This window comes from Ammospiza nelsoni, chromosome 14, assembly GCF_027579445.1.
Source record: "Ammospiza nelsoni isolate bAmmNel1 chromosome 14, bAmmNel1.pri, whole genome shotgun sequence".
NCBI lineage: Eukaryota > Metazoa > Chordata > Aves > Passeriformes > Passerellidae > Ammospiza > Ammospiza nelsoni.
The window spans coordinates 1,418,975-1,445,027 of record NC_080646.1 but is presented as its reverse complement, the minus strand read 5'-3'; the positions used below and the strand labels follow the sequence as shown (position 1 = coordinate 1,445,027).

General features: G+C 44.1%; 1 protein-coding gene across 1 annotated transcript in view; it reads left to right on the top strand.

The window, feature by feature from the left end:
• Window positions 1-26,053, top strand: part of MAP2K5 (mitogen-activated protein kinase kinase 5) — a 120,423-nt gene that overhangs the window by 49,322 nt on the left and 45,048 nt on the right. Inside the window, exons 13-17 of the mRNA XM_059482469.1 lie at window positions 4,074-4,122; window positions 9,628-9,701; window positions 10,596-10,646; window positions 14,172-14,243; window positions 25,390-25,419. Of these exons, the coding sequence (XP_059338452.1) occupies window positions 4,074-4,122; window positions 9,628-9,701; window positions 10,596-10,646; window positions 14,172-14,243; window positions 25,390-25,419 (276 nt within the window). The remainder of the gene's footprint in view (window positions 1-4,073; window positions 4,123-9,627; window positions 9,702-10,595; window positions 10,647-14,171; window positions 14,244-25,389; window positions 25,420-26,053) is intronic.

Below are 26,053 nucleotides of genomic sequence, written 5' to 3'. Positions count from 1 at the left end.
GTGGATATCTCACTTTTCATGGTTATTTTATTTCCTGTTTCCTGCTTGTGAGCCTGACTCCCTGACATGGATATTTTGCTTTTCCTCATTTTTATTTCCTGCCTGTGAGCCTCACTCCCTGACATGGATATTTCACTTTTCCTGGTTATTTTATTTCCTATTTCCTGCCTGTGAGCCTCACTCCCTGACATGGATATCTCACTTTCCTGGTTATTTTATTTCCTGCTTCCCGTTCCCAGTGCAGAGCAGGGGCTGAGGAAGGAGAGGAACAAAGGAGCTCAGAGCAGGGAAGCTTCACCCTTGTCTGCTGCTCTGGGAGCAGAAGGTGAGCGCTGAGGCTGAACCAGCCCTGGCAGCTCCTGGCTCTGGTGCTGGTTTTGGCACGGTGGAGGTGCTGCAAGGAGGCAGCAGGAGCCTTTTGTTTCCCTGGAATTTCTCTCTGGCTCCTCTGAGCCTCCCCAGGCTGTGTCTGAGGGGCAGCAGAGCCTTTGAGGGGCTGGGGCACCTTTGTGCTGAGTCCTTGTAATCCCCTGAGCACCTTGGGATTGCCCAGATCCTGGGCTTGCTGAGGGAGGAGAGACAAAAGCTGCAGCTCCATGGGTGGATTTTGTGGACAAAACCTTCAGCTTCCATCATTTCTTTCCCCAGTCTGGTTTATTTTCCCATCCCCACAGTAATTTTTTTATTCTCCCAAGACATGTCCAGTGCATGAATCCCTGGAAGCTGCTCGATGGCATGTGTGACCTGCACATCTGCTAATTGCAATTTGTGCAAGTTTTTAAGGGAAGACATTTCCAGAGGAAAAGGATGCAGCACATGCAGGCATTCCCTGCATCCCAGCCCTCCTCTGGCTCCAGCTTTGGGATTTCTGGGCTTGGACTCAGATCTGGGAGGGCTTTTCCAGCCTAAATGGTTCTAAATGGGCACCACTGGGTTTGTCTTTTTAGTTTTCTGCCCTCCCAACCAGACTTGGCGTGGATGTGGGGCAATTCCAGAGAGGCCCCAGGGGCTGGAGGGAGCTGGGAATGTTCTCCTGGAGAAGGGAAGGAGCCAGGGAGAGCTCAGAGCCCCTGAAGGAGAGCTGGGAATGTTCACCTGGAGAAGGGAAGGAGCCAGGGAGAGCTCAGAGCCCCTGAAGGAGAGCTGGGAATGTTCACCTGGAGAAGGGAAGGAGCCAAGGAGAGCTCAGAGCCCCTCCAGGGCCTGAAGGGGCTCCAGGAGAGCTGGAGAGGGATGGGGACAAGGGACAGGACACAGGGAATGGCTCCCTGTCCAGTGTGGCATTCCAGGGGCAGCCCCAGCTGCTCTGGGCACCTGTGCCAGGGCCTGCCCACCCTCACAGGGAACAATTCCTCATTCCCAATGTCCCATCCATCCCTGCCCTCTGTCAGTGGGAGCCATTCCCCTTTCCGGTCCCTCCATCCCTTGGGAATTGTCTCTCTCCATCTCTGGTTTTGGTTCCTGCAGGCCCTGCAAGGCCCCACTGGGGTCACCCTGGAGCTTCTCTCTTTTCCTCAGGCTGGACAATGCCAGTTCTCTCAGGAGATGTGCAGGGATCTCTGCCCTCTATAAAACCCATCCCTGCTCCCTTTGTGAGTCCCCAGCAGTGAGGAAATCTCCCTCAGTCTCTCTCCTTCCTGCTGTTTTTGTTTCCGTGGAGGGCTGGGGTGTTTTCTGAAGGAAAAGCAGATTTGGGGGGGCCCAGGGTGAGGCTGTGGCCATTCCTGGGGTGGTGCTGCTCCCTGTGAGCTGGGCTGGGGCTGTCAGAGCCCCTGTGCCTCTCCACACATTTGTTTTCCCTCCCTTCTGGAGCAGTGACATTGTGCTCTGTGCTGTTGATTGAAGTTCTCCCTGAAAGGATGTGCACTTGAACTGTCAGCAGAGTGAGAGATTGACAGCAGGTGGAAGCACTTTTTGTGTCAAGGCTTTGTCAAGGCATTGTTGTAAAACCTCCTTTACTGAATACCAATAATTCCTGCTCCAGCTTCAATCAAAAGATTCTCCCCTCCAGTTTTAGAATAATATTTAATGCTTGAGAGTCCTTCCCTAATAGGCAAATGTAAGGGGAGTGAATAACGAGCGGAGTCCATTTGGGGGGCTCCTGTGAGCAGATTTGCAGCCCAGGATAAAGGGAAAAACTCCTTTTTTATTCCTTTGTACACCCAGGGAGTCTGAGGGGAGAGTTTGGTAATTCCATGGCTTCCCTCACTGCTCACCCAGCACAAGTTCCATAATAAAGATGTGTAGTAACTCACAGCTGTTGATTTGTTTCCTGAGAAATGTTTCCCTTTTTTTTTTTTTTTAATGGATGCTTGCTTTAAACTAAATAATTTCCTATGGTTTTAAAGATTTTCAATAGTCTAAATACATTTTTAATAATCAAAGAGTTTGCTGTTCTGAAAATCCCTTTGGCCATTGAAGGAGGTTTGAAATGTTGCATCTCCTTGATTTGTTTTTGCATTGGTAGATTATAATCTAGATTTATACTTGTATGTATATTTATATTTATAATTTATACATTTATATTTATTTGGTTTTGTTATTAATAATTATTTTAATGTTATTGCTGGTGTAATTATGTCAAAATGCTGTAGATAAAAATTCCCATTTGCTTTTCATAAGCCATGGAATTGTGGAAAGATTAAGGTTGGAAAAACCCTTTAAGATCATCAAATCCAAGCTTTTTGAAAGACATGAGGTGAACAAGCCACACCTCTGGGCAGGCAGAATTTGACCAAAGCTTTTGTTAAAGGTAAAAAGCATCTGAAGGCAGGAGATGTTTGGGTTTGGAGTGAGTTTAAGGGAGGAGTTATCTCCTGGAACATTTTCTTTGGGGTTCCACCATCATTATTTGCTTTACAAAAAGATTCTGATTCCACCAACATCATTTCTCTTACAGAATAAATCTTAAATTTTGAAAGAGTTTCTAATGCAAGGGGAAGGCAGAAAATGACTGTGCTCTCTTCTACTTTCACTCTGTGTCATTTTTAATGCTTCTGCTCGTTCGCTGCAACATAAATAATTTCATTTTGGGGTACTCGGAGCACAGAAAATGAATTGTCTTGACTGCAGAACTCAGGCAACTTTACCAGTGTCAGAAATGCTGCATTGTTCTGGAGATCTGTGAGGAAAACCTCCTGGAAATGGAATTAAATTTCACCTCAGAGATGGGGAGTGTTGAAAAGCCAGCAGGGATGGGCTGGGGAGTTCAGCACTGCTTGGAATTTTGTGGTTGGAATTTTGTGGTTGGAATTTTGTGCTGGTTGAGTTTTGTGCTGCAGTAACTGGGTTTGGAGTTTGGCTTTAGCAGCTTTGGTGGTGGAAGGAGCAAATTTTGAAACCTGCCCAGGTTTAGGAGCTGTATTTCCTTTTAGGAATTTCCTTTTAGGAATTGTATTTGGTTTTAGGAGTTGTATTTCCTTCTAGGAGTTGTGTTTTAGGAATTGTATTTGTTTTTAAGAGTTGTAGTTCCCTCTAGGAATTGTGGTTTAGGATCTGTAATTTCTCTGCTGTGAGAGGCAGCAGGATTTGTGTTTGGTCCAACATGAGAGGAGAATGAGGGAATTTTCACAGCTCAAGAAGAAAAGTTCCATATTTGCATTAAAGTAAATTTTAAAAAAGCAAAGGAAAAGGCACAGGGTGCAGCAAATGGAAAAGGAGGAAGGGAGGATGAGGTGGAAGAGGTTATTAAGAGATTTCCTTGGTTTCTGGCCTTTTCAGAGAGGACAGATCATTCCATCCTTTGGCCTTCATGGTTTCTAGCACCCCACAAGGGCAGGTGAATTAAAGATCCTCTGAGATGCCTGAAGGGATTCAGTGTGAGCTCAGCTGAGTTCAGCTTACGGCTCCTGGCAAGAAATTAATGTGTGTGTTATTAATTAGTGCATTAATAAAGGACCTGCTGCAGGTTTTTAGCAGGGCTCACCTGGGAGGGAGGTGGGGTCTCCCCTTTCCCTGCCTTCATTCTCACACCTGGCTTCTCTGATCTCCCACCCCAGCTGAAATGGGGAATTTTTCCTATCAGGAATCCCTAAAATGTGATTTTTTTTTTCTTTTCTTTCTTTTACCTAAAGGTTGTGAAAGGCCTGACCTATTTATGGAGCCTGAAGATTTTACACAGAGGTGAGTAGCAGATGTTTTCTGTTTTCCAGTGAAATTTTAACATCCCTTTCTCCAAAGACCAAGCAAACATCTGCTTTGAGTCCAGTGGGGTGCTGCAGAATGAATCTCACTCATTAACCTTGCACACTTTATTGTAAAACATTTTTATTGCTCTTTTATTGCCCTCCCTCCTCCCCTGAAAGGAAAAGGACTGAGGAGAGGAATGGATTTTACAGGGATTTAGCAGCTTGGGGTTGCAAACAGGTGCTCAGTGGAGAAAATCAGCAAGAAATGCGATGTTTGATGGTAAACAGAAAATAGGCAATGAATTGTCTTTGGTGCTTCAGAAATCTCAGGTGACACCACAAGTGTTGCTGGTGGCTCAGATCTGTGAAATCGTGTCCCCTGCCATGGTCAGGGACAGGGAAAGGCTTTAAACCTGCTTGGACATCAGGCAGTTTGGGGGTTTTGCTGTTTATTCTCTTTCCTGCAGCTAATTTGGGATGGTTTTTTTAAAACTTCTTATTTATTCCTCGCTTTTTGCTGTTAAATTTTGCTTATAGTGTGTCTGTTTGGAAAAATTAATTCAGATCCACCAAAAGTTCAAAAACTAGTATGGGAAATGCTGTTTAAAGAACAGAGGAGCCCATTCCCCCTGCACAAAACTTCCAAGACAAATAGGAAAAAAAAAAATAAATGAGAAAGTAATTCAATTTTGAATGTTTCCTAGGAGTCTGGAGGTGGCTGCTGAGCTCCCTGGTGTGTTGCTGTGTGTTCCCAATCTGTGCCCTCATCCTGGGAGCAGCACCCAGGTCCCTCCTGAGGAAAGAGCATCTCAGTGGATCTTTAATTCACCTGCCCTTGTGGGGTGTTAGAAACCATGAGGGCCAAAGGATGGAATGATCTGTCCTCTAGAAAAAGGCCAGAAACCAAGGAAATCTCTAAATAACATCTTCCATTTCATCCTCCCTTCCCTTTCATTCCATTTTCTGCATCCTGTGCCTGCTCCAGGTGATTTCTGCTCTTTTCATCCTGCCATTTTTGGGCTACAGAAAATGTGAATTTCTGTCTCCTCAGAGCAGGGACAGAGGGTTGGAATGGCAGAAATAATGGTGATTATTTCTGCAGGTGATGTCCTGGAGTGCCAGGTTCAGAATTGTGGTGTTTTACCCATTTTTGGGCAACAGAAAATGTGAATTTCTCTCTCTCCAGAGCAGGGACAGAGGGATGGAATGGCAGGCAGGTGATTATTTCTGCAGGCGATGTCCTCCAGCTGTCTCCTGATGCTCAGAGGTGAAAGGAGGAATTCTGGCTCCTGATTTTCCTGCAGTGTCACCCAGGGCAGAGCAGGAGAGTCAGGAATTTCCAAGGAAGGGCTGCAGCAGTCCCAGGGCAGAGAACTGGAGAGCAGGAAGCAAACAATGAGCAAGGCTTTTATTGCAGATCAGACATCTCAGCAAATATTCCAGCTCCACTTCAAAACGAAGCTCACAACTAATGAGGTGATAGCCGTGCATATTAATAAACCCGAGCTGGAGTCATCACACCCACATCAAACATAAACATAAGATTAACACCTCCACCACTTCCTTGGAAGATGTGAGAATGTCCCAATGATAAGTGTGCTCTTTTCCCCAGAGCATAAGAAGTAGAAATGGAAGGGTAATGAGAAATTAACTTAGATTTAAAACAGAATTAGCAATTAAACAAGTCTAATCATGTACAAAGTCAAAGTTTGTCTAAAGACAAACCAGAATCTGTTAAGTTCAAGAATAAGTATAGACCGTGTGCATTTTATCTGCTGTGTTTTGCTGTGTTCACACCTGCTTCTTAAAGGGATTGCAGGAAATCAATGTTACCCACTTGTGTTTAATTGTACTGAGCTGGATTGGTGACTTGGCTGAGTACTGGGGCTGTTTATATATAAATTACAAATATTTATTTATTTTGTGGTTTGGGCACCTCAGTTCCTGGTTGGGTTTTAAATGGAGGTTCTGGAAGTGTTGCTGGTTTGAAAAGAGGGAGAATTGAGGATCTGAGATGTGCTGTGTGCAGGAGGAGGTTGTGCATCACTCAGACCATCTCCTTTTCCCCCAGAACATCAGAAATCCAAGGATGTTCTCTTTGTTCTGGCTGGCAGGGACAGGCACTGCAGGAGCTTTCCCATCTTCTCACCATTACTATTATTATTAATAATTATAATGTTACTGCTGTTGTTATTATGTCAAAATGCTGTAGGTGGAGTTTCCATTTGCTTTTCATAAGCCATGGAATCACGGAAAGATTAAGGTTGGGAAAAACCCTTTAAGATCATTAAATCCAAGCTTTTTGAAAGGCTTGAGGTGAACAAGCCACACCTCTGGGCAGGCGGAATTTGGCCAAAGCTTCTGCTAAAGGTAAAATCCCACCTGATTGTTTGCTGAGGATTCCACCAGAGATGTCCAGAGCTGCATATTTGCATCTTCCCCCCTTTCCTCTTTTATTTCTGGGAGATATAATCAGCCTTAGGGCCACCCAATGGAGCACAGGCACAAACCCAGGGGTGTTTGGGGATTTACCAGCCTGGGATAGTGGGAGCTGTGCCTGCCCATGGCAGGGGGGACAGGATGAGCTTTAAGGTCCCCTCCCACCCCAGCCATCCCAGGATTCTGGGTTTCCATGCATTTATTTATGTCTATATGTAAAGCTGAGCACACATTCTGTGTTTCCATGCAATTATTTATGTCTATATGTAAAGCTGGGCACACATTCTGTGTTTCCATGCAATTATTTATGCCTGTATGTAAAGCTGAGCACACATTCTGTGTTTCTATGCATTTATTTATGTCTATATGTAAAGCTGGGCACACATTCTGTGTTTCCATGCAATTATTTATGCCTGTATGTAAAGCTGAGCACACATTCTGTGTTTCTATGCATTTATTTATGTCTATATGTAAAGCTGAGCACACATTCTGTGTTTCCATGCATTTATTTATGTCTATATGTAAAGCTGGGCACACATTCTGTGTTTCCATGCATTTATTTATGTCAATATGTAAAGCTGAGCACACATCCTGTGTTTCCATGCATTTATTTATGTGTATATGTAAAGCTGAACACACATTCTGTGTTTCTATGCATTTATTTATGTCTATATGTAAACCTTGCCCACTCATGGACCACTTAAGGCTTATTTTAAAAAAAAATTAATCCTGGCCTCTGCCAAACCACGCTGCTGCCTTCCTTGAACCCGGCCTTTTGCTGTTTGCTGTTTTTAAAAGCCAGCAGAAGTCAAGAGACAGCTTTTAAAGCAGCTCAGGGCTTTGGTTTTTTTTCCTTTTTTTCCCCCTCACACAATCATGAATCTGTTTGCTTTTCAATGCCACCAAGGAGTGAAATGTTTGGTGTTCAAAAAGCTGAACCTCTGATGGTTCTATTTACTGGTGAGTGAGAGCTTGGAGGTCCTGTTTGTTTGCAGAGAGGTGAAACTACTCAGGCAGCTCCAGCACCAGGAGAACTTGTTCATCCTCCATAAAGATGCTTCATGGAAATCATTTGTATTAAGCAAGCCCTGGTAATGGGAGCATAATGACCCCTTTTGGCTCTTGTTTAAATTCTTTCACTTCTCAACACTAATATTAATCACAAGCAGATGGTGCAGAACATTATTTATGCACACTTGTTTCCCAAACCCAAAAAATATTTAACCCATTAACTGAAGTGGGTGATGAGACCAAGGGGCTGATTTGCTGATGAGCTGATTGTCTCCCTGCTCTCAGCAGCAGATATTTTGTGCAGGGCTCTCCCTTCCTTTCCTTTTGGAGGAAAGGAGCACAGCCACTGAAAAGCACAACAAATATTTGAGTGAATTCCCTGATTTTGTGGTGTTTGTGTGGCTGCCCCTTGCTCTGCAGGGTCCCCAGCTTCCCCTGCCCATCCTTTAGGGGCCAATTTCCCAGTGCTTTCTCATTTTAGGATTTTCTCATGCTTTCAGCTTTGTTTGTGGGGGGACTTCAGGGTCCTTTTTGTTACAGCTAAAAGCAGGACTGGTCAGGCTCAGTTTTCCTCTAAGTTGGGAGCAGCTGGAAATGCTGGGATAGACATCAGCATTCCCTGTGTGCTCCTGGGGCTCATTCCAGCCCAGCCAAGCCCAGCTCCATCTTTTTAGGAAGAAGGTGAGGCAGGATCATTCTGCACCTTGTTCAGGATTCAGGAGAGAGCCTCTGCTGTGCTCAGCACGTCTGCTTGGATTTAGCAAAGTCACTCAGCTCCAGAGCAGGCAAAACTCCATCAAAAGTGCAGCACGTGGGTGGAATTCCTAAAGATGGAGATGAGCAAACACAAACTGAGCCTCTGCATGCCCAGGACTGGGGTTTTTTGAGGGAAAATTGCAGGATTTGCAGGAATTACAGTGCCAGCAGTGTTGATACCTCACTTACAAAGTACTGATCCACCTGGGGTCTGCAGGAACTATTGGGTGCTCCCGTTTTTAATCTGGATTTTTAGCTCAAACAGAGGCGAGCTTTAATCAGCTCCTTAATTGAGGTTCTGCATTTCTCCATCGCAGAGACAAATTAAGGCAGCTCCTGTGGTACCAGCAAACAGCTGCTAAAGCAAGGCAAACCTAATGATAAACAAAATTAGGTTCTTTTCTAGTTGGGTTTCATCCATCTGCCCCCAACCATGCTCACTTTGAGGGGAGGCACTGATTCAAGCTGCTGCCTTTAATCCATTTTGACAGAAGAAGGCGGTGATCAGGCAGAGCCAGGCTCTAATCTTCCCATGTTTGAGCCAGGCTGGAACGTGCACGTTCTGCTCCCCCACTGGCATCCCTGGAACTGCAGAGATGCTCAGTGTTTCCTGCACCAGAGCCAGGCTGGATGCTGAGCTTGTTCCCAGCTGATTTTATTTTACAGCAGTGCACCAACTTCCTGTGGCAGCAGGAGCAGTCAGCACCAGGAATCAGGAATCAGATAATCTGGTTGTGGAATGGACATGGATGGTTTATTTATGGAATTCCATATTTTTTTCAGGCTGATTTTGCAGTTTGGTGAAATCCCTGTGAGTTCAGGATGAATCCCTGTTCAAATGCAGTAATTCTGTCTTTCCCTATGTAATTCCATCCTTTTCTCAGGCTGATTTTGCAGTTTGTCAAAATCCCTGTGAGTTGTTTTCCTGCCCATCAGTGCACTTGGTTCCAGATTCCAGATTGGTGTCACCTGCAGGTTTAATAACGTGGATTTTTGGTATTGTATAAAGTCATCTGTGTAAATACCATCTCATATCTGTGCGGAGATGATGTATTTTATATATTTTTTATTTATATGGAATTTTATCTGTGCTGCTGGCTTACAAACCACTGCATATGAAATAGATATTTGTAACATTTCCTATGAAAAGCCACCGTGCCAACGCTCCCTGGATATTTGGGGTTGTCCAGGAGCTGGATTTGGATGTGGCTCCCTTCCAATGGAGGATATTCTGTATAAATGGTGCATTTATTATCCAGGACAATGTGGATAATGCCGTTTTTCCCCCAAACAGATGTGAAGCCCTCCAACATGCTGGTGAACACCCGGGGCCAGGTGAAGCTCTGTGACTTTGGGGTCAGCACCCAGGTAAATCCCCCCTTTGCATGTCCCCCCATTCCCCTCCTGTGTCCAGATCACCTGGCAGCCCCTCAGCAATCCCCTCTCTGCTGGGACAGCCCTTTTCATTTTTAATCTCTGGGCGACTTTTCCTCCATCCGAATATGATTGTTCATTGTTTAATGACAGTAAAACTGCTGATATTGTAATTACTACTTACGAATGGCAAACTTCATTGAAATGCAGCTTTGATCTGGGAGCCTTTTGCCCAGACAAAAGGGAGGGCAGAGCAAGAGACGTGTCTGGGGAGCCCAACTGGCCCACAATAAAAATTAATATTGGGAGCAACAATAGTGGTGGGCTTTGACAATGTGCAGCACAAATTTTAATTAATTTCCATTTTGGGCCTCCCTGGAGGACTTCTCTGGTAGTGACCCATGAGCTCGCTGTGCTGTTGATTTGAATTTCAGCACCTTTTCCTCTCAGCCAAACACGAGGCCCAAAGAGAAGGTCAGCCTTGTATTATGGGCTGGCAGGCTCTGTTGTCCCTCCAGTGTTTCAGGGATGAATTGGGGCTTTATTCACATCTGACTGAAAAATGAGTGTGCTCAATCCTGCTTCCTCCTAATTCACTTTTTATATCACACTGGTGTGGGGTACTAAAACAGCATCCTGTTTAACACAATTGTTTAAGGTTATCTGCCATAAACTGTAATGCAGTGCTTGCTTAAATTGGAATCCTCATTCCCCAACCCAGGCGAGATTTAATCATTTTTAACGCCTTGGCGGATAAATCCCTTCCCTTTTTTACATAATTTTTGGTTGATTTATAGGGATGATGATTGTAGGTTAAATGAGGAATAATTGCCCATTTTATTTCCACATTATCTTTATATTGTTCTAACAGCCTGTTTTGTCTGATAGCTGGTGAATTCCATAGCCAAGACGTATGTTGGAACAAATGCTTATATGGCGGTAAGTGATGCAGGAATAACATTTCAGTAGAATTATTTGTCCTCACTCTTGTTCTGTTCAGTGCAGGAGATATCCTAAATCAATCCTCAAATCCCCATCTCTTCTTCATTCTGTAGGACAACTCTCCTTCTTGCTGAGAGGGAGGAGGAATAGTGGAAAAGTGTTTTTTTAAATATATTTTCTGTTGGTTTTGCTCCTTGTGACAACTGGGAACAAAGAGAGCCAGTTGGACATTGAAAAAACCCAGTTTTTTATTCTCTGCAGATCACTGACAGCCCCAAACCATCCAGGTTTTGGCAGTGCTGGAGTTTAGGGAAGCGTTGTGCAGAGGTTGATGGGCATTCCTGAAAATCACATGGAAATCTGAACCTAAAAACATTGGGATTAATAACATCAGGGCATTAAAGTGCAAGTTTTTTAGCTCAAAAAAGTCATCACTACTTCCACTTCTTTGTACAAATTTTGGTCAGTCTTTGTTAACAGGAGACCACTTTTGTCATGTTCATTAAAGCCCCTAAATTCCCTTTTTTTTAGATTTTTTTTTAGCACATTGTTAGGGATTCATCATTTGGGGCAGGGTTTGGGTTCAGAGCTGCCAAGTGCCAGCCTGAGCAAACCAGAGCGAATTTTCTGCACAAATTGTTCTGCACAAAATTTCTCTGCAGAAACCAGAGTGGATTTTCTGCACAAATTTCTCTGCACAAATCAGAGTGGATTTTCCATCAGATCCATTGGATCCTTTTCAATTCCCCATTTCAGATGTGAAAACTCCACAGCCTCAGTTTTTAAAGCACTTTCTGAACTCTTATTTTGGCCATTAAAATCCTTTGAGCAAACTGCTCCTGATATTGCTGAGAAAAGAAGTGCTCTGCTGGGTTAAAATAAAAATATAAACAGCACAAAGTGGTTGGTGCTCATGTTTTTCAAACCTCAGGGAAGGGGAGGGAGAAATCCATGACCTTTAATCGCTTTCAGGTATTTTTTTCTGATTTTCTTGTCAGGGTCCCCATTTATTTGCTAAGTGCTTTTCCACTCGAGCTCATTGTGTGGCTTCTGAAAGGCTCAAGTCACCATCCTAGAAAGACTTGGGCTGTCCTGTGTCATCAGAACACTCAGAAACAGCATAAAATAAATACCTCAGAACAGCAGAAAAATGGGAGGTTTTAAATAAAAAATAGAGATTAAAAAAAGAGCTGGAACAGAGAGATCCAGACAAAGAAACAGCTTCAAATTAATCAACTTTTCCAGCTCAGCTGTTGCTTCAAACTGGTCTTAAGCAGGGCTGAGAATTAAATTGTATTATGCTTTTAGTGCCCAAACCAAGATTACAGTTCTCTTTCCCAGGTGTGCATTAAATAAATTGCTTTTTCTGCCTTTCTGGATGGGTGTGATGCCTCCATCTCTTGATTGTGAAACAGAAGTTTAAGCTCAAAATGTGCTCGATCTGATTTTCTGTGTTAAAATCACTTTGCTTCTTGATTGAGTCGTTTGCTTGTCATCAAATTTCCAGGCAAGCCCTCAAAAAATAATGAAGGTCATCAGCTTTGCTTCACCCACTTGGCAGCCTGGCAGTGAATTTGAAACTCTTGAAAAAATTGAGGTTTTCTGTGAAAAAAAGAAAAGGCTTTTTGAATTTCTGGGGTTTTTTTGAAAACGAAAAGGCTTTTTGATTGAGAAATTAAAATTTCCAACCAGAACACATTTTCTTAAAATAATTTCATCAGCATTTTATATAGGAAAAAAAAAAATTGGATGAAAAAATAATCAGTTCTAGAAATTTTTAAGAGGAAATACCTTGGGCTGTGTATTTAGAGTGATCCATGTGTTGCAACCTTGATGCATCTGTTATTCCTATTTTCCTCTTCATTTCTGTACTTTTAAATCCATCTTTTGTTTAAAAAGCTGATTTCTTTGCCCTTTTCTTTTGTGAACCCTCACTGGAACTTGCTGTTTAGAGCTGGAACTTTAAGAATAAACAATTTAATATTGCATAATATGACTTATAAATCTCATTTGGTGGCACAGGAAAGGTCTAAAAAATGGGATGGGTGTTGGCACCTTGCTTGGGCCAGGTTAGCACATCCCATATCCCATTATAAAATTACTCTTGGCTGCACATCTGCACCTTTGTGAGGATATTTATTAGTATAAAAATATGTCAATATAAAAATACATCACTATAAAAAGATGTCAGTATAAAAATTTATCAGCTGAAAAAAATCACACGCAACATTTCTAAATGTGCTGACCTAGGTTAATTATACTCAATGAATTAAAAAACAATAAAATAAGATTTTGGGGTCACTCCCAAGTGAGATTTGGTCAATTTGGTGAAATTGTGGGGATTTTTGGGGGGCTTTGGATGGTTGTTTTTAGCGGGAATTGGGCAGCAGTGTGGTTTTTATTTAACATTCACGCTGCGATAAAAGCTCCTGACCTGGGAGTAGCAGCACAGGGTAAACATCCAAAAACACATTGGAGTGGCACTAATTTGGGAGTTTGTTTTCTAACAAAGGTCTCTGGATTATTAAAGAGTGAAAATCCTTTGTAGGTGGCTGGCCCAGACAGGTGCATTAACAGCACAGTGGGGAGAGGAGTCTCAGGGAGCCTTTTATTGTTGCATTTCATGCTGTACTTGACCTTGGAAATGCTTAAATTGTAGCTTTCAAGTAAAAACCAGCAGATATTTTTTACAGCACTCCATTTCATGAAGCATTAAACCTGCTATTAATAGTTTGGAGCAGGGGCTTTTTTTTCCCTTTTTTTTTTTCTCCCCTACAGGTCAAAAAGCCCAAAATTAAAAAGTATATAAAATAAAGTTGCCACCATGTGGTGATTCTTTTGGCTTCAGCAGCTTGGCTTTTTAACTGTGGTTATTCCCCAGCCTCTGGACTCCACACTGGGAATTTTTTCCTTGCTGTGGTGCTTGGAATTGGGGAGAAAAGTGGAAAATTGGATTCTCTCAACTTGACCTTGTGCTTTTCTCACGTGCACAAGCCCTTGGATTAAACAACCCCGACATAAATCCAAGGCCAGCCTTGCAAGGACCCAGCTTTTCCTGAAGAATTCCTGAATTTTCCTGGATTTGCTCCCTGCCAGGGAAGCTTTGCAGCATCTTGGTGGTTTTTGGTGCCTCCAGGTCCCACGGGGCAGCTCCAGTCTCTGCTCTGGAGTGGGTGACAGAGCCCTGGGAGGGCTGGAGCTGGGCCAGGGCAGCTTTAATTGGATTTTAGGATAAATTTCCTCCCCCAGAGGGTGTTGGGGCACAGCACAGACTCCCTAAGGAATGGGGGAGCTCCAGAGTGTTTGGACAACATTCCCAGGGTGGGATTTTGGGATGCCTGTGCAGAGCCAGGAGCTGGAATTTGATCCCTCCCAAGTCAGAGCATTCCAGGATCCTGTGATTTTTCTCGTGCCTTGCCTTGGATTTTTCCCATCCCGTGGTTTTTCCCATCCCTTGCCCTTGGAGCAGGATCCCTGTGTGCCTGCAAGGCTCAGGAGTTGTTGCTCTGCTTTTCTCCACAGCCTGAGAGGATTTCGGGGGAGCAGTACGGGATTCACTCGGACGTCTGGAGCCTGGGGATTTCCTTCATGGAGGTATGCAGAGAGCTCTCACATCAAAAATAGCATCTCAGTATTTCAATTCAACCTTGGTTTATTCTTTGAGTCCCCTGTGTATTCACCTGTTGCTAATTTGGGCTGTATTTAGAATGGGTTTGTTCATTTGAGGTCTTAAATAAAACTCTGGGGTAGGAAGTAGGGCCTGGTGTGTGGGGGCTTTCCTCTTTTTCCTCCTTCTTTTTCCTCCTTCTTTTTCCTCCTTCTTTTTCCTCCTTCTTTTTCCTCCTTCTTTTTCCTCCTTCTTTTTCCTCCTTCTTTTTCCTCCTTCTTTTTCCTCCTTCTTTTTCCTCCTTCTTTTTCCTCCTTCTTTTTCCTCCTTCTTTTTCCTCCTTCTTTTTCCTCTTTTTCCTCTTTATTTTCCTTAATTTTCCTCTTTATTTTCCTCTTTATTTTCCTCTTTGTTTTCCTCTTTTTTTCCTTTTTTTCTCTTTTTCCTCCCTTTTTTCCTCCCTTTTTTCCTCCCTTTTTTCCTCCCTTTTTTCCTCCCTTGTTTCCTCCCTTGTTTCCTCTCTTGTTTCCTCTCTTGTTTCCTCTCCTTTTTTTCCCTCTTTTTCCTTTTTTCCTCCTTTTTCCTCCTTTTTCCTTTTTTTCCTCCTTTTTCCTTTTTTTCCTCTTTTTCCTTTTTTTCCTCCTTTTTCCTTTTTTTCCTCTTTTTCCTTTTTTTCCTCTTTTTCCTTTTTTTCCTCTTTTTTTCCTTTTTTTTCTGGTTTTCTTTTTCTTTCCCTTCTCTTTCCCCTCTTCTTCCTCATTTTCCGATGAAGCTGGGCATACCTTTAAGTGAACTGTAGCCAATATTTTTAGCAGAAGATGAAGTTGAGCACTCTCAGTGCTGGCCCCTCTGCATCTTGGCACGTCTCACATTTTGCACCCCAAAACTGAACCAATTTTACATTTTCACACAGTAAATTCCTTGCCAAAAGCCTTTAAACCAAAATGTAGGTGGTGGGTGCTGGATCAGTGCTGGCAGATGTGGTAAATCAGTGTCACCAGAGCCAGCCCTGGGTGGCAGGGTGACACAATTGGATGTGTCCCAGGGGAGGGATGGAGGGAGGGCCCTTCATTTGTTTTTTTCAGTGCACATTTGAATGGTTTGTGGTGCTGGAGAGCCCTCCCTCAGGATTTTGGGAGTGATGCAGACCAAATTCATGCCCTCTGTAAATAACTCTAGCCAAAAAAGGGCTGAGGTTGTACTCCAGGAAGGCTTTGTGGTGGTGTGGGTGATAAAAAGAGTGATGTAAACACAGGACTTTACAAATAAAGCATTTCCCAGTTCCTTTGCTGATTTAAAAGCTGTGCCCCAGCAGCTCAGTGATCACCTCAAGATATTTGGAGTTTATTTTAGGGTTGTTAGTGGCCAACTTGGCTGCTCATGAATTCCACGTGCAGGCTGAATTTTATGGGTAAAACTCCTTTCATTTGCATTCCCTCCTCTGGTTTTACACCTTCCCAGCTTTCCTCTCCCTCCCTTCCCAGGGGTTTCTCCTGAGCCAGATGTGCAGGATGCAGTGTGGGTCTGGGTGCTTTGTTAATTGGTTTGTCAGCTGCTCCTCAGAGACCTCTCCCACCAGCAGCAGCTTGATTGAAGTGCTCTGAGTGATGTTAAATGATGAAAACAAGGACAGTGCCTTAGAAAAATGCCTCCAGAAAGGTGAGGAAGGTGCTCCAAGAGGCACACAAGGTCACTGTCATTAAAGTAACACCCTATTGACGTGGGGATTGGGAGTGGAGACACTCTTGTTGCTGTTAAAATGGAGAGTTTTGCTGGTGTTTGCTGCAGGATTTAAAATCATCTGCACTCAGTGAAGCTGTGCTCCAGCCCCACACCTGGCTGTTAGCAGCACGTTGATTTTAGAGAAATATCAGGTGGGATCGAGGCAGCAAGGGCCGTGCTGGCAGGTGAGGATGTAAATTGTCAGTAAATCTTCTCATTTTCCTTAATGCTCTTCTGAGCCCTTGAAAGCTCTGGAATTTCTTTGCTGCAAAGCTGTGTGTGATGAGGAGTGGGAGTGTTACGTGGGAGGTTGAGGAAACTGCCCCAAAAAAGTTGGGTGGAGAGAGGGAAAAGTTTGGCATAGGAGTCCTGCCTGAGCTTTGAGAAATGGGAGTGTTTGTGTTCCCTTTGAGGCAAGAGGGGTCTGAGGGTGCTCAGTCATCCCCTCAGAAATAAAAAATAAATTAAAAATTAAATTAAAATATAATGAGACTAGATATGCAGCTATATCATCACTATTATAGATTATTACTATAACCGTTATTATTATCATTATTATCTTATTTTTGTTACTTTAATGTTTTTGAGTTTGCCTTTCTTCCTTCAGGATTTTCCTGAAGGGAATGAGATTTAGTCCCTAACCCAGAAAAACTGTTCAGAAGTGTTCCACCACAAATAGTTTGTGTGTTTCCATGAGGTTTCCCCATGTTTTATTTAAGTGCTCTTGGCTTGACAAAGCAAGTTCAATTTAAACCCGTGCCACTGCTGTCACTACACTGACCACTGTGTCAGCATTTTCATTTCTAAAAGCTGTTTTTCAGGGTTTATAACTCAGCCATAAAACACATCCAGGCTGGGCTGGGGCTGGCTGAGCTCTGGAACCCATTCCCTCTCTCCAAGAGCCGTGTCCTGCACGGGAGGAGAAATTAAATTGCCCAATATTTCTTGTTACTCTCCAATATGACTCTGGTCCTAGCTGTAATCCACAAGTGAACTTTAAAACATCCAAGGGAGGATGAAATCCATCTGCCTGGGGTTTAATAGCAGCAGCAAGGCTGGCTTGGGTGGGTCTGGAAGGTTCCCTGCCCTTGGGAAATGAACTTTGAGGTCCTTCCCAAGCCACCTCATCCTGGGATTCTGTGGTATTTAATTTTATCTCCAGACAGAGTTGGTGTTACATTTAAATTCAGGAAGTGAAAGCAATTTGCTAATGCCCAAAACCAAGTAAATTTTGGAGGTAGAAGCTCCTGTGCTTGGCTTTTTGCTCCTCCTCTATCATGTCCTGGTCTCTGCTTTCCTCTGCCCTCTGTGTTCCAGGTCTCCTTTGAAAATTAGAGAGAAAATTCCCTGTTGTCTCCCCCAGAGAAAAGGAATTTGTGCGTCAGTTTTAATATATATTAGTTCTTTAATATTAGTTCTTAAAACTCCCAGACTGAGGATTTTAAGTGTTTGGTGAGCAGAGTTCTCAGTAGCTGTGTATTTGCAGGAGCTTTCAAGGATTCTCAGCAATCTCTTAAGAAGCCGTCAGGCGTTTTCAGTGGTTGTGTGCATTCCCAGACATAGGAAAATCAGGAATTACCCAACAAATGTGCCTTCCTTGGTACTTGAGGCAGAGCTGAGCACTGTGGGAGTGCTGAGCCCAGACCCTTCATCCCACTCGGGCTGGGGGCACACAGGGAGCTGCACAAGAGCTCACTCAGCCCGCAGGGAGGAGGAGGAGGGTGCTGCCAGAGGATGCTCCAAGGAAAGCAGCTGTGCTCGGAGATGGTTCTCTAAAAGCTCTTCAGTCTCGAGGATGTTTGGCTGCATAAAATTGGAGTCAAGACTCTGTCAAGGAGGGGAGGATTCAGATCTCCTCCTGAGGCGTGGGATCGGTTACATCTCAGCAGCCTGGCAGTGAGAGTGGCTCCAGGTCAGCACTGTGAGCCCACCTGAGGGGGCTCTGCAGGGTTTCAGTGCTCTGGGGGTGCTCTCTGCTCAGGGCACCCCTCACCTGAGCCAGGGCTGCACCCGTGGGGCTCAGGGACAGGGGCTGCTGGTGCCAATAGCTGCACCTGGTGCTCTTCAAGGTCTTCTCCGGCATAAAGGATGCTGTGGTTGGAGGTGGTGAAGGAAGAATCTGAACCCCAAATCTTGGTGGTACGGCCTAATTTTTGTATAGGTGTGGGAGAAACAGCCTCGAGGTGGGAAAGGTAACACCTTCCCTTTAGGATTAAGGAAAACAAGGATGTAAAAAATGCTTTTTGTTGTTGATGTTATTGCAGGGAGCCTCACCTGGCTGCTGTCAGGTTTTAAGGACCCTAGTGCTGTGATGTTGGTGACTTGGTGACAACTCCTCGTGCTCAGCCAGGCACAAGGCTCTTCCCCACTCAGCAGCCCAAATCCTCCTTATTGAGGAATATTTATGGAGTCTCAGCCGTTCCACGTGGAATGATGCATTTCACAAACTCCTTCTCGGGCAAAAAAGCTGCTCTATATTTTGATTATTTCACTCCCTGGAGCTGTTTGGGGTGATTCCTCCAAGCACAGCCTGCTCCCTGTGGCTCCTCTCCCACCTCCATCACGCACTGGGGTGGGGACAGACAAAAAGAGTGATATAAGCACAGGACTTTACAAATAAAGCATTTCCCAGTTCCTTTGCTGATTTAAAAGCTGTGCCCCAGCAGCTCAGTGATCACCTCAAGATATTTGGACTTTATTTTAGGGTTGTTAGTGACCAACTTGGCTGCTCATCAATTCCACGTGCAGGCTGAATTTTATGGGTAAAACTCCTTTCATTTGCATTCCCTCCTCTGGTTTTACACCTTCCCAGCTTTCCTCTCCCTCCCTTCCCAGGGGTTTCTCCTGAACCAGAAGTGCAGGATCTTCTCTTTTTCCTCTCTTCTTCCTCTCTTTCTTTTTCCTCTTTCTTTTAAGTCTTTCTTTGAATTCTTTCCTTTTCCCCCTCTCTTTTCCCTCTCTTTTCCCTCTCTTTTCCCTCTCTTTTCCCTCTCTTTTCCCTCTCTTTTCCCTCTCTTTTCCCTCTCTTTTCCCTCTCTTTTCCCTCTCTTTTCCCTCTCTTTTCCCTCTCTTTTCCCTCTCTTTTCCCTCTCTTTTCCCTCTCTTTTCCCTCTCTTTTCCCTCTCTTTTCCCTCTCTTTTCCCTCTCTTTTCCCTCTCCTCTTCCTCTCCTCTTCCTCCCTTTTTCCCCGCGTGTCCAGCCTGCTGCTGGTGGGGCTGGGGGTGGAGGGAGCAGTGCCCGAGGGTTGGGCCATGAATTAATAATTGCAGTGTGCTGGGGGAGGCCCCTCACACGGGCTGCAGCCGGGGAAGTTGCCTGGCAGAGCGCTATCAATCACCCAGTGACCAGAACTTGCAGTAATTAGTGTATTTTATGGGCCTGTGCTTCAGTGACTCGGAAGCACATATGCTCCACTCCCAGCTAAACTTAGCCAGAGTAATATTCCAGGATGATTTATCCGCCTGCTGCTCTGGGATGTAACCCTATATTAGGTGAAGATTGTGAACTAAGCTGCAATAAAGTGGAAGTTTAGGTACAGTTTGCGCGGGTTGAGACCTCGATGGATCATTGTTGCTCAGCAATTGCTCCTAGGCCGCTGTGGGCAGGGAAATAAATAATCCAGTTCTCCACCCAGGCTGAGGGGTGAGGGGACAATTAAGGCACGGCATCAGCTCTGGGTGTTTCAATGTGGGTTTTATATGTAAGGTTATTTAATGTATGGAACAGAATAGGTTATGTGAATTTTTTTGTGTAAGTGAGGGCCTGGCACAGAAGCTGTGGCTGCCCCTGGATCCCTGGAGTGTCCCAGGCCAGGCTGGACAGGGCTGGGAGCAGCCTGGGGTGGTGGAAGGTGTCCCTGCCCATGGTAGGATGGATTAGAGGATCTTTAGAATCCCACCCACCAAACCATTCCAGGATTCCATCACTCTATGTATTGCTTCCTATTCTTACTCTGTAGTTGTTTCTACTTTTAAAGAGTCAAAAAATGAGGCCTTTTCCCATGATTTAATGGCCTGTCCTGGCAGGTGAGCCCTCACTCCAGCAGAGCTGGAGGAGAGCAGAAGCTGAGCTGCATTTCCACCAGCACAGCCACATTTAACCCATTTCTCCCTTTTTGTACTGAATTTAAACCCAGCAAACAGCCAAGCAGGAAGCCTCTCTGCTGGAAGAAGGAATCAAATTAACCCTCCTGGAGCACTTGTGGGGATTTTGCTCGTGACAATTTCCCTGGAAAGCCCTGGCCCACCTTTGTCCCTTCGGAGAAGGCGCTGCCATTCCCGGTGTCACCTTTGAAGATGCAGCAGTAAAAGGCTGCTAATATCCAGGATTTGTGGCCAGGCAGAAATGTGCAATTTAACCCTGATACCCTGATTGTCTGCACAGCCTTGCGCTGGCAGTGCATTTGCTGTAGTTCATATTTAAAAGAAATCAAAGTGAAACTAATTATCTTTAATTAAGGCGAATTAAGCTTTGATTTTTAATATATTTTTTTTTTTTTACTCTGAGACGGAGCTGGAACTCATCTGCTCAAGCCAAGGAATGTCCCAAAGGTTATTAGGGCATTTTTCTGGTGCTGGTAATAACCTTCCCCCCTCGCAGCCCTGGCCACCAACAACAAATCTGTCACTTCATCCGTCTCCCCTGCCCCTCCGCAGGGGTCGCAGATTCCACAAGTTATCAGCTAATGGCCTTATACATTAAAAATTGAAGCTTTCCTCACTCCCAGGCCTTGCAAGGCTTTGTTCTTAAGCCCCAGACACTTTGGAGTGCAGCTGCAAACTATAGGCAGAAGATTAAATTAATTTGTAACTCTTTTTTTTTTTCTTTTTTTTTTTTTTTTTTGTCGGGGCCCTGCATTACTAAATCCTGCACATTTAATTGAAACCCTACTTCAAGATGCTTTGTGTTTCTGTTCCTCTTTGTTGTCAGTTTAACCTCAGAAGCACTTAAACTCTGCTAAATTGCTGTTATATCCTTTTGGATTTTTTTTTTCTTTTAAAAAACCCTCTGCAATAAGAGGACAGCAGAATTGATATGAGGAGGAGAAGAAAAATCTTGGAGGAGTTTTTGGAGGTATTTAATATTTATTAGGGTCCGTACCCTGCAGAGTTTCAGGTGATTTGAAGCCCATCTATCTAGGAATGCATAAATTGGTCTTGGAGTGGAATTTCACCTGGGGAATTTTGTGTTATCCAGTAGTTAAGTCTGCTTTTGAAAGTTTGAGCGCAGCAGAGTGGCGGCTGCTTTTCCAGAAAATGAGGGTTTAACTGCAGTGCACAATCTAAATGCAAAATCCTGGGATGGAAATTTAATTGTGTAAAATGTGCACGAGGTAATTAAGAACAAATTTTAGAACATTTCAGACTATAAAGTCCTCCTTCAGCTCCATCACTGGCGATATTGCCAGCGCTTATTTTCAATTTGCAGTTATGCTGAGAAACATGGAATGTGCCTAAATTAAGAATAAAAGCATCCCCTGCTCTCCAGTGTAACTGTAAATTAAAAAACAACTTGCACAACATCGACAATAATCTAAGTGGGAAACTTTATTGCCTGAGTGTCCTAAAAATATGTTTTGAACTTCCTTCCCTCAGCCACTTTGCAGGCAGGATCCAGACAGAGCTGCTGCTGTAATTTTATTCCCAATGTGCAGCAGGCAAGGAAGAAGTGAGCTGGAGGAAGTGATGTGTAAGGGGGGGATTTCTGATTTCCCTTTTCAGTTCTACAGTGGCAAATTGCTTTATTTCAACAAGTGATTTGAATTTTGGGTTCATTATCTGCACCTTAAGAGTGTTTGGGAACAGTTTTTAGTTGCTTTCCACCCCTGCTTCTGCTGCTCAGTCCAGAGGTTCTTCCTGAATCAACACTTAAATCACTTGAAATTTTGATTTTTTTAAATCAAAAATTTTTGATAGTTTGGTAAAAGTCAGTACACACGCGCCCACTGCACCTCTGTTGTTCCATAATCTGGGGTTATTTCTCAGTTTAGCAAGTTCTGGTTTGAAATCTGCTGCTGCATCCCACCCATCCATCCCCTGGCCAAGCTCTTTCTCAGGCCACAAGCTCCCTGAGCTGCTTTAATTGCTCTCCTGAGCTGCCTCTGTGTTTGAAAAAGTAATTGTTCTAAAAACACACCCCAAAAATCTCCTCCATGGGGCTACTCTGGGGTGAAATGGGGTGAGAAAGTGTTTTCCTGGCATAATTGTGGGTGATTGATCCCCCTCTCATTTCTTTCCTTACCAATCTGCCACTGCAGGTCACTGGGCTTTTGAAAATGAAAGTTTTTTACAGTTATTGTGTAGGAAAAGTGCTCAAGATCATCAAATCCAACCATTGGGAAGGGATCCATGGGGAAATGGGAAGCAGCACCCTGAATTTCAGGCATTCCCTCCTCAATATCCAGACGTAAAACCCTGATCAGTTCCCAAGCCCACCTAATTTAAGTTGAAATATTGTATTTTTGTTAAAATGCCTTAAAAGAGTTGCAGGTTCTGGAGTTTCATCTTTTAAATGCAGAGAAGTTTTGGACAGTGTGTTAATTTGGTAGGTTTTGGTTTTTCCAGCCTGCCCTGGGTTTGTTCCTCGTGTTCCTGTGACTTCCTTGAGACAAATGATAATTTGAAAATCCCTTTAGTGAATCTCTCATCTGTTTGTTGTTTGGTTTGTTGTTTTGTTTTTTTTTTAATCTTACTTTAACTGTGACACTTTTTATAAATCTAAATCTACACCCAGAGGTCACTGGTTGGCTGAACTTAAACCGTTTTACTTAGTAAATTTAATTAAGAAAATACAGTGCAACTCATAAGCAAATGAGTTTTTCCTAGTTTTAAACCAAACCACCCTCTCAAGTGCTGATTGCCTCGCTCGACCCCTGGTGATACAGAAACAGGCAAAATTAAAAAGGACATTAAAGCTTCATTAAATCTGAAACACATTTAGTACAGTGACATATCTGCAGGCTATTTCGGGGAAGATTACAGACTCTTTGCTAAGTTTCTTAATTTATAATACCTTGACAATGTTGCAGGGAGGAATTGTGAGCAGATGGATGCAGTGGTGGTGCAGGGGATGCAGAGGTGGCACAGGAGCTGGCCCTGTGTGTTCCAGCGCTCAGCTTCACTGAGAAATGTTTATTTTTTAACATCCCCCAAAGAACTTGTTGCTGATGCATTTTGGGGTCCTTCAGTGTTCATTTAGTCACCCTGTGTTTGTGTCTGGCTCTTTTCCCCAGTTTTTCTGCTGCCTGGGGTGGTCAGTGGGAATGGAAATGCTTTGTTTGGAGTCATCTTCGAGGCAGGGATTGTTTTTCTTAAATAACATCTGCAGAAAGATGCTCTGTGCACAGAACCATCCTCATCTGCTTGTTCTGTCTGGAGTGTTTCACTGTTCTTCAGTAAAAAACCAGAACTTGCTCTGCTTCTGTTGGGCATTGATGGGTTTGTTTCTGTCCCAGCAGCACAGCTGCTCAGGATCTCAGATTTCTGCTTGGGGCAGGAGTGTGGAACTCCCAAAAGAGGAGAAGGTGGTAAAGGAGGATGGGTTTTGGTAGCCCCACAACAGAAAATGGGGGGGTCTTTGTTGAACTCTGTAGCATCATTTTCAGAGCCTACGATGGGAGTGACCCAAGTGGCTTTGCTGAGATGGGAATGATCAGGGAATTTCAAAATGCTTTGGGGTCAGAGGGACCTTCAGGATCATCTGGGCAGGGACACCTCCCACTGTCCCAGGCTGCTCCAAGCCCTGTCCAGCCTGGCCTTGGACGTCCCAGGGATCCAGGGCAGCCACAGCTGCTCTGGGCACCTGTGCCAGGGCCTGCCCACCCTCACAGGGAACAATTCCTTCCCAAGACCCATCTAAATCTCTGCTTTCCCACTCTGAAGCCATTCCCTGTGTCCTGTCCCTCCGTCCCTTGTCCCCAGTCCCTCTCCAGCTCTCCTGAAGCCCCTTCAGGCTCTGAGCTCTCCCTGAATCCTTCTCCTCTCCAGGGGAACATTCCCAGCTCTCCCAGCCTGGCTCCAGCCCTGCAGCAGCTCTGAGGCCTCCCCTGGACAAGAGTTTTGAATTCTCAATATTGTGAAAGCTTCCTTTAGCAGTAGCCCCCCAGAAATTGTTTCATCTGTCTCACCCAGAGGCTCTGGGCCCCACTCTGGGTTTGTGATGTCTCCCCCTGACAGGAATTTGCTGCTTTTGCTGAGGCTCCCAGGGCAAAGGCTGAGCTCTCCTGGGGCAGGAGAGTGGGAGAACCTGCCTAGTACAAAGAATTTCTCTTGGAATGTTTATTAATTATGGCCAGTAGAATATTTTTAGACAATATCCATGAAAACGGTGATTTTGGGACTGCACTGCAATGTCTGAATTAATTTATAAAGCAGCAGGGGCAGCAAATGGGGTTGATATCCTGGAAAAGTGGATCTGGAGGAAGGATGAGGTTTCTCTGTGGGCTCTCCCCACATCCCACTCAGGTTTGTCACCAACAGGGACACCAAGCTCAGCTCTGTAACCCAGATTTTACCCTGAGCCAGTTAAGGGAGGACTTTGGGAGTTGAGAGCTGCCTGCTCATCACAGATAATTATCAGCAAAGGGCAGCGCCTTGGCCTCCCTGCTGAGGCTGAACTGGTTTCATTTCCACTCCTGGGGAACCTGGGCATCCTTGTGAGGGAGACACAAGGCTGGAGAAACCCAGAAATCCTGGGGAAATGAGGGGTGAGGGTTGTGAGAGACCCATTCTAAATACAGCTCCTTTTGTCTGCAGAATCCCTATTTTGCCATTTCTTTTTCTGCCATTGTGAAAGTTGAAAATTTTTCTCTCTAGAAGGAAACGTGCCTAAATTTGGGCATCAAAGGGTGGCACTGAGGGAAATCCCCAGAAAAATGAGGGGTGAGGGTTGTGAAGGGCCCATTCTAAATACAGCTCTTTGTGCCTGCAGAGTCCCTTTTTGGCCATTTCAATTTCTGTCATTGTGAGAGTTGAGAACTTTTCTCTCCTGAAGGAAATGTGCCTTAATTTGTCATCAAAAGGTGGCACTGAGGGAAGTAAAAGGGCTGGAGAAACCCAGAAATCCTGAGGGGTGCTGGTTGTGAGGGGCCCATTCTAAATACAGCTCTTTGTGCCTGCAGACTCCCTATTTTTCCATTCCTACCATTGTGAAAGTTGAGAATTTTTCTCTCCAGAAGGAAATGTGCCTGAATTTGGGCATCAAAGGGTGGCACTGAGGGAAATCCCCAGAAAAATGAGGGGTGATGGTTGTGAAGGGCCCATTCTAAATACAGGTCTTTGTGTCTGCAGAATCCCTTTTTTTGCCATTTCCCCAATTCCTACCATCGTGAGAGTTGAGTACTTTTCTCACTTGAAGGAAATGTGCCCTCCATGCAAATCTCTATAACTAGACAAATATTATTTCCTTTCCCAGCTTGCTCTTGGGAGGTTTCCATATCCTCAGGTAAGATTGTTCATTACTGCTGTTTGCCACTGTGACATTCATTCCTATGTATGAAGGTGCAGAGAGCAATTGTGAACATTTGAGCCACATACAAATAAATCTGTCCTGTTAAATTGAAAAGTGGGAGCTGGAAGGAGTCATTTAGAAGTGTCTATTGATTTTTTTTTTCTTTTGCCCCCCTCTTTTTCTCTTCTCCAAACTCTGTTTCCTTTCCCTGGAGACAATGAAAATTATGATGATGTTAATCTTGTTAATTTTTGTCAGGAGATTAAAAAATAATCCAGTCTTTACAACATTTTTTTTTTTGAAGAAGGAAGGTGTATCTGCTCCTTTCCTTATAATTTAATTTTTAATTCCAATTTTGAATAATGGTATGATGGTCTACAATCTCCTCAAAAATAGAATGTGAATGGAATACTTAAGGGAGCTTCAGATTCTTCCTTTGAAGAGGACCTAATATTAGTATTTGATGTAAATACTGGTATTTTCTGAAGCTGCTGGTACAACTCTTTCCATCTCTGGTGGTGTGGTTGGGTGGATGCTGAGCTCTGCATCACCACGGAATATTTCACTTTTTACCCTTAAAAACCCCATCAAGCTCTGAACAAAACAAATCCAGAACTGGCTTTGGCGA